At 38.3% G+C, this 15,969-nt stretch overlaps 1 protein-coding gene across 10 annotated transcripts in view; it reads right to left on the bottom strand.

Annotated features, from left to right (window-relative positions):
- Nucleotides 1-995: 995 nt before the first annotated feature.
- SYT9 (synaptotagmin 9) overlaps nt 996-15,969 on the bottom strand; it is a 70,297-nt gene continuing 55,323 nt past the window's right edge. Inside the window, exons 4-9 of one of the 10 annotated variants that reach the window (XR_012042889.1) lie at nt 9,720-9,840; nt 8,488-8,659; nt 7,708-7,837; nt 6,977-7,133; nt 2,744-5,912; nt 996-1,652 (exon numbers count right to left, since the gene is read on the bottom strand). Coding sequence is in view for 7 of the 10 variants with exons in the window: in XM_072863624.1 (XP_072719725.1) it covers nt 7,026-7,133; nt 7,708-7,837; nt 8,488-8,659; nt 9,720-9,840 (531 nt within the window). In the remaining 3 variants the exon portion in view is untranslated. Of the gene's footprint in view, nt 5,913-6,976; nt 7,134-7,707; nt 7,838-8,487; nt 8,660-9,719; nt 9,841-15,969 lie in introns of those variants that run through there. The other 9 variants (XM_072863624.1, XM_072863628.1, XM_072863625.1 and 6 more) reach the window with 9 other exon arrangements.

The raw sequence follows: 15,969 nt of genomic DNA, 5'->3' as shown, positions 1-15,969 counted from the left end.
TCGTTAATCTTCCATCCCTCTAGTTATCCTAGCATGCCAGCTGTCTGGAGCACCATTTCCTTTGCAGGTACCTGTATGCAATGCAGAAAAACGGGAGTCTACGTAGGGCCTAAAGGTGTTACCATTATTAAGGATAATATCAACTTCAAAACTACAGGCGTGTTCTCATTTCTTTTCCAAGCGTCTGTGATATTAAATACTCCCGAGAAGAGAACAGAACTATATTAAATGCTTTCTTAGTTGCGTGAAATTATTGTTTTGTGCCACATTTTGTATGTCAGTGGCCCTTTATGAATGTGGTATGTGCAAGTAGGCTAGATCTTCCAAATGAGAAGAGACTAGCTTATCCCTAAAGAGACAGAGAAACTCTTACTTAATTAGATGTCATGCACATGTAGAACCCTTGCTGACGGGTATGTAATTTCAGTTGGTGTGAAAAAAGACAAGAAAAAAAGACAAGAGTATCATCTTTTTAGGTGCAGTTTGTATGGTCATACCAGATACATCTGTGTTCTCTTTTCCATTTGTTTCTGGGCTCTGCCAGGGGACCCCTGGGAATTTCCCTGAGCTACATGTCAGGTGTTGACAGGAGGACTGCTAATTTTGCTAGCCTGCCATGCTAAATACTAATTTTGGTAATTTAACACACTGCCACTTGGTAGAAGCTTCTTGACTGAAGCAAGTAGCTTCTTGAGTTTCTTCTTAATATTAAGTATATATGGGATTCATGTTTGATATGTCTAAAAATCTTTCTGCAATGATGATTGTGGCCATGGGACGAAACATGAGGAGGTTTCAGTATCCAAACCCCCAAATTATGTTTGAGTGCTGTAAAGTAACTGTCATGTTAACAGCTTTGTTTCTCTGGTTTCATTTATTTTGTCAAAACACAACATCTATGGAGAAGAATTGAGTTAAAACATTTCTGAAGTGTTTGCTGACTTTCTGAATAATGAATTGAACTTTAATATATTAAATACAAAATACCAATAAATTACAATTGCACAATTTCTTACAGAGTTTTTATTAAGATCAAAACTTATTTGTTCAGACTAGATTTATATAAATAAATCACAGTACATTTTTACCTGTGTTTAGAAGATTGTAATACATATTATAAAATTAAGAAATTTTTGTCCCTCAAACCATCACTGCGAAAGGAATCATGCATTATTTCTACTACACAAACAAAATGCCCACCTAATTGAGAGAGCCTTGATACTGGTATGGCTCTAGTCTCCAAAATTAGACATGAAACATAGAGATACCAGGACTATTTATTGAACAAGAAATAATAAAGCATAGTACAAAGTTCATGTGTTATTAAAACCAAAAGTATACCAAAACGATACACCTCTCTTCACGCACCTTTGCAATGGGTATTAAAAATGACAGCTGGCCAGCATGCAACTGAGTAAAACATTCCAGTTTTACAATGTCTACGTTTGAGCAAAAGAAGGAGGAACTAAAAAACCCAGACAAAACAAACAAACAAACAAACAAACAAATAGCCCAGATGCTTACAAGTCCTCATGTCATCCTCCCCTCTGTGCCATGTGTGCTGTGTTCGGTCAGCAGTTGAGGTATGTCCTGATGAAACCTTTCCTGAATAGTGTCCATCACGGCCGTCTGGATTAGTGCACTTTACGGACCTTCAAGGAGATGGAGGTCCTTTCAGAAAAAACTGCAGGACCCTGGAGAACTTCCAGCTGTCGTTCCTCGCCCAACCCACTGTATTACAAATTAACTGTAAATGCAGCTCTTGAAACTACTCAGCCCTGAATGTGCAGTGCCCTCACAAGATAATTCACACCTTGCACAGCTTGGTTCACATACTGTAAGGCTGTCACTTCAGAACAGAATTATGGTTGCAAGCAAAGCCTTGCACTAATTACAGCAAGATTCAAGGTGACACTGTTACGAAGTCTGTCCTGCTGCCATTTTTCCCAGCACAGAGGGCTTCTATTAAATTCTACAGTATTGTGGGTTACTTTCTCTACATGCTTTTTTCCTTGTAGATAGAAAGCCATTGTTTTCTCACTTGATACTGAGATGTAATCATTTGACAATGCACTGTTCTAAAGCGAAGAAAGCATTTAATTGATGACACTTCAGATTGAGTCACCTAGTCTATGTTTTTTCACTTCTCTCTGTTCAAACAAAATGCATTAACAGTGAAGTAATTGCAGATAGATTTCTAACTGAATCAAACAGATTTTTCAAACAAATTTCCAGTCCTCTTTCTCCCTTCCCATTTATTGTTTGTTACTTTTAAACTAAAAGAGAGTTTGCAGGTATTTTTTTTCACTGGCAAATAGGTCCCCTCAGTGCTCTAACGGTGCCAAGTGATAAACATGTAAGTATGTCTCTTGTACCTCTGACTTTGGGTGCTCATGTTAATATTGCTACATATCATGTTTGGTATTTAAAAACACACAAATGAAACCAAACCAAACCAAAAAACCAAAGAACAAAAACAACCAAAAAAACCCGCAACAACTCTCCCCTCAAGCCAAGAAGGGTGGACTACAATAACCTCTTATTTTTCAGTCTTTTGTGTTGCCCATTGCTGTTGTCTCACTTTGGATTGAACCAGCAGTTCCTCTACTGGTAGTTAGATTGGATCTCTGTATAACAAGTTTCTCGTATGTACTGCTTTGCTGTTTTATGGATCCGCTGGCATAGAAAGCTGAAGTGTGCATTGAATGGTAGGAACAGTTTGAGCACTGGGTCTATACTACACCTTTGCTTTCTGTTCTGGTAGTCCCTGCTTCCCCGGATTGAGATGCATGTGTGCTTGTCCACTGCCAGGATTATTTACAGGGAAAAATAAAACAAAAGAGAACAGAAATGTTTTCAATATCTTGTGATTTCAGTGGAAACAGATAAAGAAATATTTAGCGCTCAAATGCAGAAGGGTTGTGCTTGAGAGTATTTTGGCATGGGAATGTCACACAACTGCCCATTATACTCTGCCTCAGTGTCAGTAGCTTGGAAGGCTTTCCCATTGACACTCACTGCTTTTTCTTAAAACAACATCTGAAATGGTGGCTTGTTATGGAAAACTAGAAGTAACAGTTTAATAGCACATTGTTAATGAGTGAAGTGGGATTAAAATCTTGCTGAGATGCATTTCTAAGGGATTTCCTTTTCTATTTTAGAATTATGATACTTGTCATACAGTGTAATTATGCATTCACAAGAAATAAGAAAACAAATGAGGGTTGCAGACTGAAATTATTCTTGTGAGCCTTCTACCAATTAAGCTCTGAGAATCATAGTTCAGAAAAGAAAGACTGAACAGTATTGGGATCATAGTTTTCTCTGGGTTTCCAGGTGATTTTGTAGCAGTAAATCCTCTGTTCCTTCCAATGTGTTGTTGTATTATTGTACTACAGTCCAAAGACAGCAGCAGTGTACTGGCCCACCAGAACCATAACATGAAAATATTTCAGGTCTAGGGAATAGCATTGGTTAAGTGAAGTATAAAGGTGAAGAGTGAAGTATCCAAATATAGAAAATAGCTATCATTCCATATATGCACTGCTATGATAAGGCAGATATTTGTAAAAAACACATAGTAATGCCACAGCCTGAGTAACAGTTTGCAAGTCATGAGTCAGCAAGAATTAGGAGAATTTAATAAAAAAATTAGGTTTTCTTCCTCATCCCTAAGCCTTTGACGTGTGCTGGTTCCACTTTAAATGCTCAGTGAACAGAGATTTCTTTTTTTTTTTTTAAATAGAACTGTGTTCAAAATAATTCTCTTGATGCCAGACCCTTGAGCATTAAATAAACTGAGTATGGTAATAAAATAAAAAACACTGGGAATTATAATGATACTACTTTTGAGTTGATGCCCCTTTGAGTTGCTAGACGAATCTTAGAAAGGCTTCTGCACTCTTCCCTGGACCCAAAATGAGCCTGCTGCATAGGTGTTTTCCTTTTTACAGAAGCTACAGTTGCTAACACTGCAATGGGAAAGCATGCAGCTGCCTGCTCTGCATTCCAGGCAGGGATGCCTGTATCGTGATTTGCCCAGGAAATCAAAGAACTCTACTCTAAAGGAACAAGTCCTCCTTCTTTGCTCATGCACATGTTGACTCTCGGGAGATGGGCCTAAGTAAAGAGTGCAGGATTTTGCCTGAAGTGAGGATCATGCATGAACAGATATGAACACTGTATTGTATCACTGGCCTGCTGATAGAAAGCTTCAGTTGAAAGCGTAGTGACATAGTTTTGCCAGGGCAACTTTATACCTGTATTTTTGGTTCTTCTGGAAATGCCCAGTTACCCATCTGAAATTTTGCTTGGGCAGGTTTTGAGGAGTTGTTTAGTTGGCCAGGGGTATCCTTGTATGTGGTAGCTGTATTCTCCATAGCATGGCATGAGATTTTTGAAAACCACTGTACTTACAGGACTTCTGCTTTATAGCTGCAGCACACATTTACAACAGATCCAAGATTTCCTGAAAGTGCCAAGCTGTGCTTCACCCATTAGCAATTCTGATTTTCTGGAATATTCTCAATTGATAGGTTATAAAACTAATTTTTCAGATTTTGGATCAAAATTTCAAATATTTTCTTCAATCTGTGCATGCATATTTGTGTCAGCAAAACTGCAAACCCAAAATGCTTGGTGAGCATTCAACCCATACAAGATATGAAGCAATGTGTGTGCACATAAACTTATCTGATCTATATATAAAGACAAGGGCTCCCTATCTGTAAATATGTAGCAGGCAACTAGATTGTATAAAATACCCAGACTTTGCATTTCCATTTTTAAAATAAAAATCCCCATGTAAAAACTTGAATCAAATTCTCTCTAGAAAAGCTTGAAGGAAGAGAGAACTCCATGCATGGCTAAATAAGTGGCAAAAATTTATCCCAGGGGCCCTTGTTCTGGGGCATAGATTTCATCATGTGAAAGAGTTCAGTCCTTTGATATATTTTTTTTTTAAATGATCAGAATTTGTCAGCATTTACAATATACCATCATGTAAGATAGCCCTGTTAATTCTACTACAAATAATAAAGAAGGACTTCACAGGCACTATATATTTGGAACAGCATTTTAAAATGACATTGGGGGTGTGTGTGCACATGCACGCACATGTGTATGCATGTGTGTATGATAGAACATAACCGCCTGTGATATGCTTCCAACTTTTTGCAGTGTCATGGACACAACTAAGAAACATTGACTGGCAAATCATCTACAAAGGTTGAGGACTAACAGCCTCCATGCTATACAGATGGTCATCTTCTTTCTAAAAGAACATACTGTCATTACAAATACCATATGCATCTTGTTCTCACCCAACAGAACTTTTTTTCAGTTTTTCAGATTTGACGGATTTCTGCAAAGAACCATATTTGTTTTCGTGTAAGGTTAAAGGAGACACCAACTGAGACTGAGGATGCAACTTGTAATCAAAAAATAAATGTCTAATCATTCTTGAAAAAAAAAGATTTAGAAAGCTATCACATTCACAATACTGCACCTTTTTTGCAAATACAAGAACCATATTTGTTGCTGCTTCCCATATTTGTTGGTTTTCATTGCTATCATGTTGCTTGTAAAACCTGGGTTATTCTAATGAACAGAAATTATGACTTGAATTTGGGTAATGCTTACGACCATACAAATAATCTATCAGTAGCAATAGTGTCAGCTGGAGAATTAATGCTACAAGTGGATAACATTACGCTACTTGAAACCAATAGCTCTTCACACAGTAGAAGACTGAGGGTCCTATTCAGCAAATATTCAGGGTCCTATGGCTGTGGCCACAGAGGTTCCAGAAGCTCTCGCTGAGTCTAATCCTGATTCAGGAACCAAAATGATATGCTGTGTATATATTTCTCTGCACAGCCTGGATGCGCTGGACACCCTCCCCCACTTGATTCCTGGGAAGGAAAAAAATATGTCTCTGTTTAGCTCAGTGATGTGAAAAGCAGTCCACAGTAATGAAATCTAAAGAAGTTAGCCAGGCATGTATGAAAAGAACAGGATGCCTGTAAAAAGGGAAGAGCTGTCAAAACCTAATTGTGGGCTCTGGCTGCAATAAAATTTATCAAAGAGGGAAGACAGGTTGGATATAAGGATGTTGACAACTTCTGCTAAGAGACACTTCTCGTATTCTGGGCAATAGTAACCATTACACTACTCCTCATGTGCTTTGTCAAGCCATTCCTATCAACGCTTGGCTACAGCTGAGAGCTTTGGGACATGTTTTCTAAACCCAGCTCCCAAATGCCCAGGTAGGCATTTCAAGTGTGGCATTTCAGCCGGTACCTAGTTTGTCACCGAGGGCACAAAGATATAGGCAGAGCTCCCTCACTTTGCTGATCTCCCTTCACAGCATACTTGCACGTTGGCAGCGCCCATGCTCTGAAGAGGCATGGTGCGTTCCCACTGCAACAGAGCCTGTGAGCAAAGGTCTCCCTGCTAAAACTGTGCTGCTGTGGTCCCCAGGCACCAGTAAATGCAATTGCTTTTGGAGACAGGGCAAGACTGTGGCATTTTTGCCATTTTGTAGCCTATTGCCTGACAATTATTTATGGAACTGCCTAGGGTTAGTGCATACAACCGAGTAGGCAAATCCTCAGTTGCATTCTAGTAACATGGCTGCACTCTGAGGCATGAAGTATACGCAGAGAGGCTGCGAACTGCCTACCTCTGTATATTAGGTGCTTACAGCATTGTTCGTGCTTTGATATGACTACGGTGGTGTTTCCTGTCTTTCAGCATTGGGGGTAACATTGCGGCTGTTCATAAACATAGTAGTTTCTTTTGACTGGAATTACTGCCTGACTTTAGCCAGTGATAACAACAATAAAAGTAAGTCATGGTGACACTTAGGAAGCAATTTAGTTAGGCCTTTGATGAATTTTTGTGTCTCATGAATCAGGATTAGCATTCCCTGTACTGGGGAGAGGATTAGACAGAGGGATTAAAAGGACATCTTTACCCCACTGGACTCTGTGGAATAGCCCCTGAGGATATGGCTAAGAAAGAGTTCAACAGGAATGCCAAATTTCTGCTGAATAGGTTAAAAGGGTGAGGAAGCCTCTTCGGCAGCCATCCAAGCGCAGAAGACCTGCATAACATTTCTGCTGAATAGGGCCCTAAAGACAAAAAACAAAACAAAACAAAACGAAAAACCATAGGAACCTTGAAAAGCTTTTCTGATTGTGTGGCTTCTTATCAATGTCTGAGATCTCCAGAGACACTTAAACATTTTTTTTCAGTGCAGTTAGGCATCCTTTGAGATGTGCTAGTGGCATGGATGATATATTCTTACAAGAGGAGAAATCAGATTAGGTTGTTATATATAAAAAAAATCGGTCTTGGTTGTTCTGTAAACAAGGTCCATTTCTTTATATCAACTACCAGTGAAAGTTACCCAGATCCTATTTTAAAAAAAAAAAAACCAAACTCTTAATCCAGTGTAAAATGTTTGGTGTTTTCATGTATATATTAAAGACATTAATTACTTCCTGTTCCTCTAAAACTGAAAGGAGCAGACTTAACTTGCATGTTATGTTTGACTTTTAACATCGGTGTTTCCGAGCCCTTTTCTAGGATTCAGTGCATGCATGTGGATTTTGGGTTTGTTCATAAAATTTTATCCAACTTCTATGCCATATGGAAGAGTTTTCACAATTATAGTAATGGGGAAGCAAGAAATAAAAGTCTTACCTCTGCAAGAGGATGCCAGTGAGCAATGGGTTTCCGAGGGTATGAGAGCATTTCGTTCCAGTGGTCACGACCTAGACTTTCTGCATCGTTGCCTACTTGACATACTCCAATGACCTCATTGTGACCTACACTGTGAAAATGTTCCATAATATTTTTTTCTTAAAATTTTACCTTTAGAACCATACCATTTACATATTTCATTAGAAACATTAATCATGGATTTTTAGAATTAATTCTTGCCTGAAAAATGTAATGAACTATTAAATATGTAGGTTTACTCTTTGCATTTCCCACCAATCAGAATAATTTAGTATTTTCCCCATTATAGCATACACTGTGTGTCTGTGTGCATTTGTTTCTTATTTTTGCATGAAGAATGTAAAAAGTTCTTTGCCTGTGTTCTGTAATTAGTTGCAAATACAAGTAAACTCTAGGCCACAATTTTAGAAATGGAGGTGTGTGTCTAAGGGGTTAGCGTAATTGTGCACAAACAGAACATCAGTGTGTGGACTGCCTGATTATATGTTCAGTTGTTTTCAGTTCTGGTAAGCATATATGAAGCTTAGTTATGTCAGTTATGGATGCAAATCTGTATTTTAAAATTTAGAAAGGAAGTTCTGCCTGGCAATACAAGAAATTTTAGTCTTCTACGAAAGTCAACATGACATTAATTTCCCATTTATTGGGAAAAAATGATAAGTTTGTTTCTGGATGCAAATCTACTGTGCAAGATTTTATAAGCCAATAGATGATGTTATTTTACATCTACAGGTATCTCACCGGTCATAATCCATAACAGCTATCGACAAGTTAATTTGGTCAATGTTTTCTGGAGGGACGTCAAAGACTATGGCTTCATTGTAAACGGGATTAAGGGTATTCCTCTTGGTGGAAGTTTTTCTTTTCTTTAGTCGCCTTCCTTCACACATTAAAGAAACCTTCACGTAGGGATCTGTGTGAATCATAAGAACAACGTTGGTTTTCTTTTGCTGTTTTTAAGCAAACATAAATGGAAAGTGAAGGGAGCAGCCTTCTTGTATGCCCATACCTGCTTGCAGAATTAGTCACCTGGACCTGACTGGAATTTGAGCTTCTTTATTACCATGGAATGTCTGGGAGGCAGTGGAGCTTTGACAACTTTACCTGGTTGACTGCTTATAATGAACAATTTAGGATCAAGAAGCTTCTTGTTGTGTACCGACTTCTCAAAGGGTATTAAAATATCCACTGAACCGTGTTATACATGACTGTTTTATACAACAGCCTGTGTATCAGCCTATTTATAACAGCCTAATTACTTGTACAGATTTGTAGGACAGACAGAAGATGACAATATTTTACACAGTGGGATTTACTGATGTATGGTTAAATATAATTCAAAGTGTAACAATTAGTGGCTTATATTTCTCAAGAGAATTATAATTATTTTTAAACTCCTGAACGTAGTAAAAAAAGCTATTTCTTTGTAGCTCCTTTCTGGGAGCACTACAACTCCCTGCTAATATTTAGAAGTCATCTATGAACTCTTATTTACATTAGTTTCTTGTTTTCATCGTCAAATTTTGAAAAGGTTGCTGAAAGGAGTCTGGGATGATCACTGTTTTGTCCATATGCCAGCACCAGCAGAATTGGCTCAGTGGCTCTTGGAGACTGTCAGAGAGGGTCAGTCTGCCTCTGTGCCATAGCTGTAACAAATAGTCTGCTGTACAAACAAATTCCCAGTGTTATGAACGCAGTTTGGCCAACTCGTGCTATTCTGAATCACGGTGGCTTTAGAAATAATAATCTTGCTGTCTTTTTAAGAGCAGATTATTTTAAACTGTTGGTTGCAACAGAATAAAACAAAAATATAGTATTTACTTCTCAGAAACTCCTGTATTCAAGTAACTCAAGATCTTGCAGTATAAGAACCCTCTTCTCAAAAATCATTCTGGGAATTGACAGTGCTGAGTTCTGTGACTCAGGAGGGAAATGGGACAGAAATCCACACTGAGCATTAAATTCATTCCTACCTGATGCTCCTGTGATATCCATTGCCTTTAAATTTCTTGCCTTTATTATTGTAATAGTTAGTCTACCAGCTGTTGGAAGGTAGCAGAGTGAGAACATCAGGTCACCAAGATCCACATTATCCTGTTCCAAGGAAAGAGAGACAATGTGAAGCAGAACAATTTTCCCTAGGCATAGCAGGAGCTAAAGGTAAAATATACCTTTGGGGATTTGAAGTTATGCAAGCAAAAGCTGAATTCTCATTGTGAAACACATCTGAAAAAATAGACGCATATCTGCATACAATGTTGAAGTTGCTACGTTTCTTGCTAGACCACCAAAGTTCTCAAGTGTAAAAGTGGTTATAGTTTCTAGCACTCAGTCATTGGAGATGAAACACATTTAAGTGATGAGGCACACCATGAGGCACTGGAATACCTTTGTTCTATTTTATGTTTTGTAGTGATTTGTGTGCATCGTTGACAAGTTGCAACAGATCTCTGTGCCTTTCCTTCTGGTCTGCAGAAGCATACCCATAGAGAGGTTCACAGAAAGAACATTGGTTGGGCAGGGCAAAGTTTTATGCAACTCTCAAGCTTGCATAAACTCAGGCGTGATAGGGCTGAAGTCACTATGGTAATGGGGCAGTCTCCACCAGAAGCAGAGTAAGGACATTACTTCCTGTGCCTTGCGCAGGTGAGTAAGCTCCCTCAAGTAAGCTTATCCACCTGCTTCATTGATAGAATGATTTGCAAGCCTGTCCTGTGTCAATGGCGTCAGGGTTTCAGGAAGGTAGTAGAAAATGAGCAAATCCTGTTTGCAGTTACAAAGCATCTGTCTTTTTTTTAAGAGGAAATCCAGCTCTTTTATAACAAATATAGTGAATAAAGGATTGTATTAAACGATTTCTGGGATTTGATTTGCATTTTTTTGACTGAGCAGTGAACTGGTACTTTTATAGACCTATCTCCTGTAACCTAATATTTCATTCTTGACTGAAAAAAGTTATCCTGTCCACCAAATTCAAAGCTACGTTCTAGGTCTTATAGGGAAGGGAAACACAGCTGTTGTGGAATATGTGTATCTGTGCAATAGCTTCTCTCCTTTCCCAGGTTGGCTCCTTCTGTGTCAGTCACCAAAAAGCGAAGGGTGGTGGATGACACAGAAGGTGAGTGAAAATACCTTGAAACAGCACCTAACAGGTTAGTGTTTGTCTCTGAGCTAGCTGCTGTATAGACCAATGCCCAGAGCCTATGCAGTCACTTTATGTAGCTTCATAAGTTAGCAGGGGAGACATGCAGGACAGAAAGAACTGCTGTCACAGAGTTGTAGAAAAATGTTATGTTGGAAGGGATTTCTAGAGGTCACTTGATCCAACCCTTTGCTCAAGAGAGGCATCTTAGCTTTAGTTCTTCTCAGCACATGAAAGGGAAAAAAAAAATCATGTACATTCATTCAGAAACAGGTCCTTTCTTTGTGCTGTTATTGGAGAGAGCCGCTGTCAAAGAAGGAAAAAGCTGATCTTATGGGCCCTTTGTCAGTAATAACTAGCTTTTAACCCTGACTTGACTTCATCAGCTATCATCTTTTCCATTCTAAAGATCACTGTTTCATGGTATCTCTAAAGCTAATAAAGGTTGTGACAATATCAAGATAGCTAATATGACTCACCCTGTTTAGTGTCTCTTGATGGATCATACTTGGAAGCGGACCTGCTGCAACAAACTCTGTGTCACTGACTCACTTTGACTGTGGGAGGATCAAAGTGCTGTTTGAGAAGGTGGTGCTGTAAGAAGTCCTACAGGCTAAAGTGATGCCAGCACATCCAGGAGAAATTTCTCTGGGCTAACACCTGCACTTAACATTACAGGAGGAATAATTGACCTCTGAAATTTTCCCAGTGGTCAGTTGGAGCTTGATACCTATGACCTGAGGAACAGGAAGCAAAGATTTCACTTATCCTTCCCATTGTGAGGAAGAAAAACTTCCAGAATTTAAGTGTTTAACTTCCCCAGCTCTGAGGTGCTGAGATTTGTAGCTGTGGAATTCTCTCTCATGCTGCTAACCATACAACAATGGGGAGCAGAATTTCATAAGCCATTTAAAGAAATGATTGAGTGAAGCCACCTTTTGGCAATTTGGGGAATTTGTCACTCTGGCAAACTTTTATTGAGAGGTTATTTTTCATGGATTGGTCACAAACTTTTAGGAGAAGATAGCATCGTTGAATCACTCGGTTTTTCCTGGACCATAAAGAATCCCATCAAGCATCTGTTATTTTAACTGTGTATCCTGGTATTAGGTATTGTCAACCCTGTCACAGTCATTCTGTATTCAACTCCAGTGCTCCACTTGGTAATTAGGTAATTCATTATGTGAGTACTGTAAATGGTTTACTGTTACTACCAAATACAAGTTTCCATTACAGACTTGATCATCCTGAATTAACATTTTAAAACCTTTTATCAGTTCTTATCAAGAAGTGAATAGATAAATGAACTACTATACAATTGTTTTAGATACAAATTCCAAGAAACATGTTAGCCCTCTGCATAAATGAACTCATTAGGAAAGAAGAGATCACATACGCTGAATACAGTATTAGGAATTATGCCATAATATATTTATCGACAAACTTTGCCTTACGTTTGAAAAGTAATCTTCACCTACACTGTGATATGTTTTTTATCCAATGCTACAATGACAAAAACACTTTGTTAATGCTTTTCAAAAAATTGCACTGGGCATCATACAGAAAAACATTGTTAAACTGGAAACAGAGCCTTCAATTTCTTCAGTCTTTTCCAGTTCTAGAAGTTGTAGGTGTTGTAGCAATAGATCACAGATGATTGTGAGATTCAGTCTGTTCATAAGCCAATGCTAGTAGTAATCCAGCCACGGCAGTGTGAGAATGTAATTGAAGGAAAGCTTGCAGGCAGAAGCAGGAAAGAGATGTACTTTTTGGCATGCAAATCCTTCTCTGAGTCTGCAAAAGAAGCCCTGTCTTCTCACACTTTCATTTTGATTTGTAGGGAATTAACACTCCTCCATAATACTGGTTACTTGTAAATGTTTTCTTAATTTTGGAAAGATAGATTTTCTAACAGAGTGAGCCTTTCCCAGTGCCCTGGCTATTCCACCCTGCTTACTCCTATGTTCTGTAATTGAAGGGTAACATTTTTAACTGTTCCAAACATTGTAAATTTTGCTGTTGGGGCTTCGAGGTTCAACTTAATGAGGGAATGTTCTTCAAAGAGTACCACAAACCATGACTGCACCACAGAATCTGCATGTGTGTGTTCATCTGTCTGTGTAACTGCAGTGGGACAGGCACCATGCTCTGACTGGAGATCAGTGCTGTCACAGGGTCAACAGAACCAAGGTCTATGCAACAGAGCACAGAGAGGGTTATTGCACATCTTCGTTAGTTTGAAATCACATGGCTTAAGCCATGGATTGTCACTAAAGGTGTACTCTATTATCAAGAAATAGCTTTAAGGAACAGAATTAACAAGCATAGAGGGTAGGATCTTCTGCAAGGATTATGCTTCTGTTTGAATTGAGTACTTATGTGTTACTATGTATGCTTGACAAAATGTGGCAATATAAATATTACACTGCCAGAGACATTTTTGAATTCCTGCTTAGGAAAAGATTTCATAATATTGTAGGTTATCAAGTCATGTATTTTGTACGTTCCAAATTAGTGTCTAACTATTTAGTGTTGTAGTAATACCATACTGTGCAAGTTACAGTGCAACCAGGATGGCCCTAATATAACCAGACCAAAAGGCCGGTTAATCGTATTAATAACTTAAAAGAAAATATTTGAAAGATAATTAAATTTCAATAATAATTTGTTTATAGGAGTATGGCCTATATTGTTTTTATTTTGGTCCTGTTCAGCAGGAAGGATATTGCAAGAACTGAACAAATATGCTGTGATAAACATACCTAAGGTCCAAGCTCCTCTCCCATTGTCCTCAAAAACTGTCCACGATCAGAGCAAGAAAGTACTGCCTCCATTTTTAATCTATAACCTGCTCATTCGTGTATTCTAAAGAAGGCAGAACAAGATTGGTGTCTGCTTTGCTTTTCCAGTGCCCCAGGCTTCAGCTTCAGGCTTGGGGTGATGGCTGAGTGCCTTGATGTTGTTAGCTGTGCCTTACAGTGAGCTGCACAACCTGTCTGATGTCTGCTTCTGATAATCCTGAGCAGCTTTGTCTCTGAGCCCATGTTCTGTTAATGTAGTCCTTTATTCAACAGGGCAAGAGCATGAAGTTTCTTCCTTAAAAAACTGCCCAGTGTTACCTGGGAGAGTTAGATGTATTCAATCCTGGGTAAGCAGTCAGCTGGAGAGTTCAAACCAGAGGTGTAAATCACAAGGTTTGCCTGAAAACTGTATCTTCACAAAGGGAATGAATCCCTTACTGGAACCTCAAGATAAATAAGACCCTTTCATTGCTATTAGGAGCATGGAGACATGACCTCCCTGACATTATGCTTCCTCCTTGCTCCATTTCTGGTGGAAATACTTGATATATCATAAAAATAATATTATTTGAATAATTTTGGATGGCTTCTACTGAAAGGTTTATTGTTCCTGCTTTTCCCAGAAAACGTTTCTGGTTTCCCCCCTGTAAAACTAACAAACTGACACTATATCTTTTAAAATGCTGAATTCCAATAGTACTATTAATAGCTTGTTAGTCTATAGTCACACAGTATTTATAGATTTTACAATTATTGCTTTCGTTAGAGATTAGCCTGCAGGATAAATCACTCCCTAGTACTGTGTCAACAGCTCCATGCTGGTGCTTAGGTGAGTATAACTCAGCATATTAAACAGGGAGATGTGTAATCTTAAAGAAGGCTGTGACGATGGGCCCTTAAGTGGCTTCACTTTTGATTCCTTGGAGGCTGCATTGAGAAGCTCAGGGTGGATCAAACCTTCCCAGTCAAACCTGTAAGGTACCTGGTAGTTAAGGAGTTTCTGACAAACGGGGATGACATTTGGGATCAGATTTCTCCTCTCCCTTCTCCTAAATACATTTGGGTGCAGAGAATGGGTATGTAAAATCATGCAAAACAGGCAGCAAGGGATGGAAGGAAACAAGAGAAATTATAGGTTACAACTTCTGCTTTTGCCTCTGGTCTAGAAGAAGATATGCTGTCTTTGAGTTAGGCAATCGTAAGTTTTGAGCCCATTTCTTCAGAAACTTGCGTTTTGTATTTCTGGAGCAGACAAGCTGTGATAGGCTTGCTATCACACAGTGCCTGTGCCTCTCTAATTAAAGCATATGTCTCAATTATACCAGGTTCCTCAGTTCCCCATCTATAAAAAGACAGACACTACTTTTTTACTTTTCTAGTATGTTGCAAAAATAACGCTAATTATGGATTGTGAGGTGCTCAGATGTATTTTTATGCATCTCATCAACTTACCAATAATGGGAGCACCTACAGGCAGTGATGCCCTTGCTTATTTCTTTTAAAGTTGCTAAGTGTTGGAAGAGGTTTTCAAGGCACTAGTGATTTTAGAGATTTTATAAATTCTTATTGCTATGTCAGAGCTGTACAGCTCAGGCAAAGGTAACTTTGGATACTATCTCCTTTAGCAGTTACACATGTCGCTGCAAAGGTCACTGGAAAAGAGAAAAATAGCAGAGGTTTCATGAAATGAGATGGTATCATTTGAGCTTCTGAAGTACAGAAAGGATTGATGACCAGTATTTAATTAAATTCTCTCTTTTTTTTTCCTCCTAGCTGAGGAGCATTAGTTGTATTTTAAACAAACAAAAAAATCTTCCCAGTTGTTTCATAATCTTTACCAGAATTAATGGAATTATACTTCTGTAATGCAAGATAAATTTTACTGTACAACATTCTAATATTTGGTAATGTGGGGTTTTGAATTTGGAGGGATTTATTTTAGAGAAGGTTCACTCTGCTAAGATGAGGATAATTTAAGTATACTAGGTATATGTGTTAACTCTCAATTAATTAAAAATACTTTAACAAATGCTATCTGCTCTTTGGGATATACATTTATTAAATTGTTCATCTGTGTTGAGAAGTCTGGATTCAGATTTGAGTGAGCTAAGATATTAATTCAGTTCAGGTACATGTTCAGGACACAAACATTATGCAAATACCATGCTAAACAAATTTGAGACTCTAATCTGTTTGGGAATGATTGTAAATCTAAAATAACTACCATGATGAATTCATGAAGTTAGCTCTACATTTTTTAATATTTCATCATAGAATTGG

This window comes from Ciconia boyciana, chromosome 6 (genome assembly GCF_034638445.1).
Source record: "Ciconia boyciana chromosome 6, ASM3463844v1, whole genome shotgun sequence".
Lineage (NCBI taxonomy): Eukaryota > Metazoa > Chordata > Aves > Ciconiiformes > Ciconiidae > Ciconia > Ciconia boyciana.
This window is presented reverse-complemented; position numbering and strand designations above follow the sequence as displayed.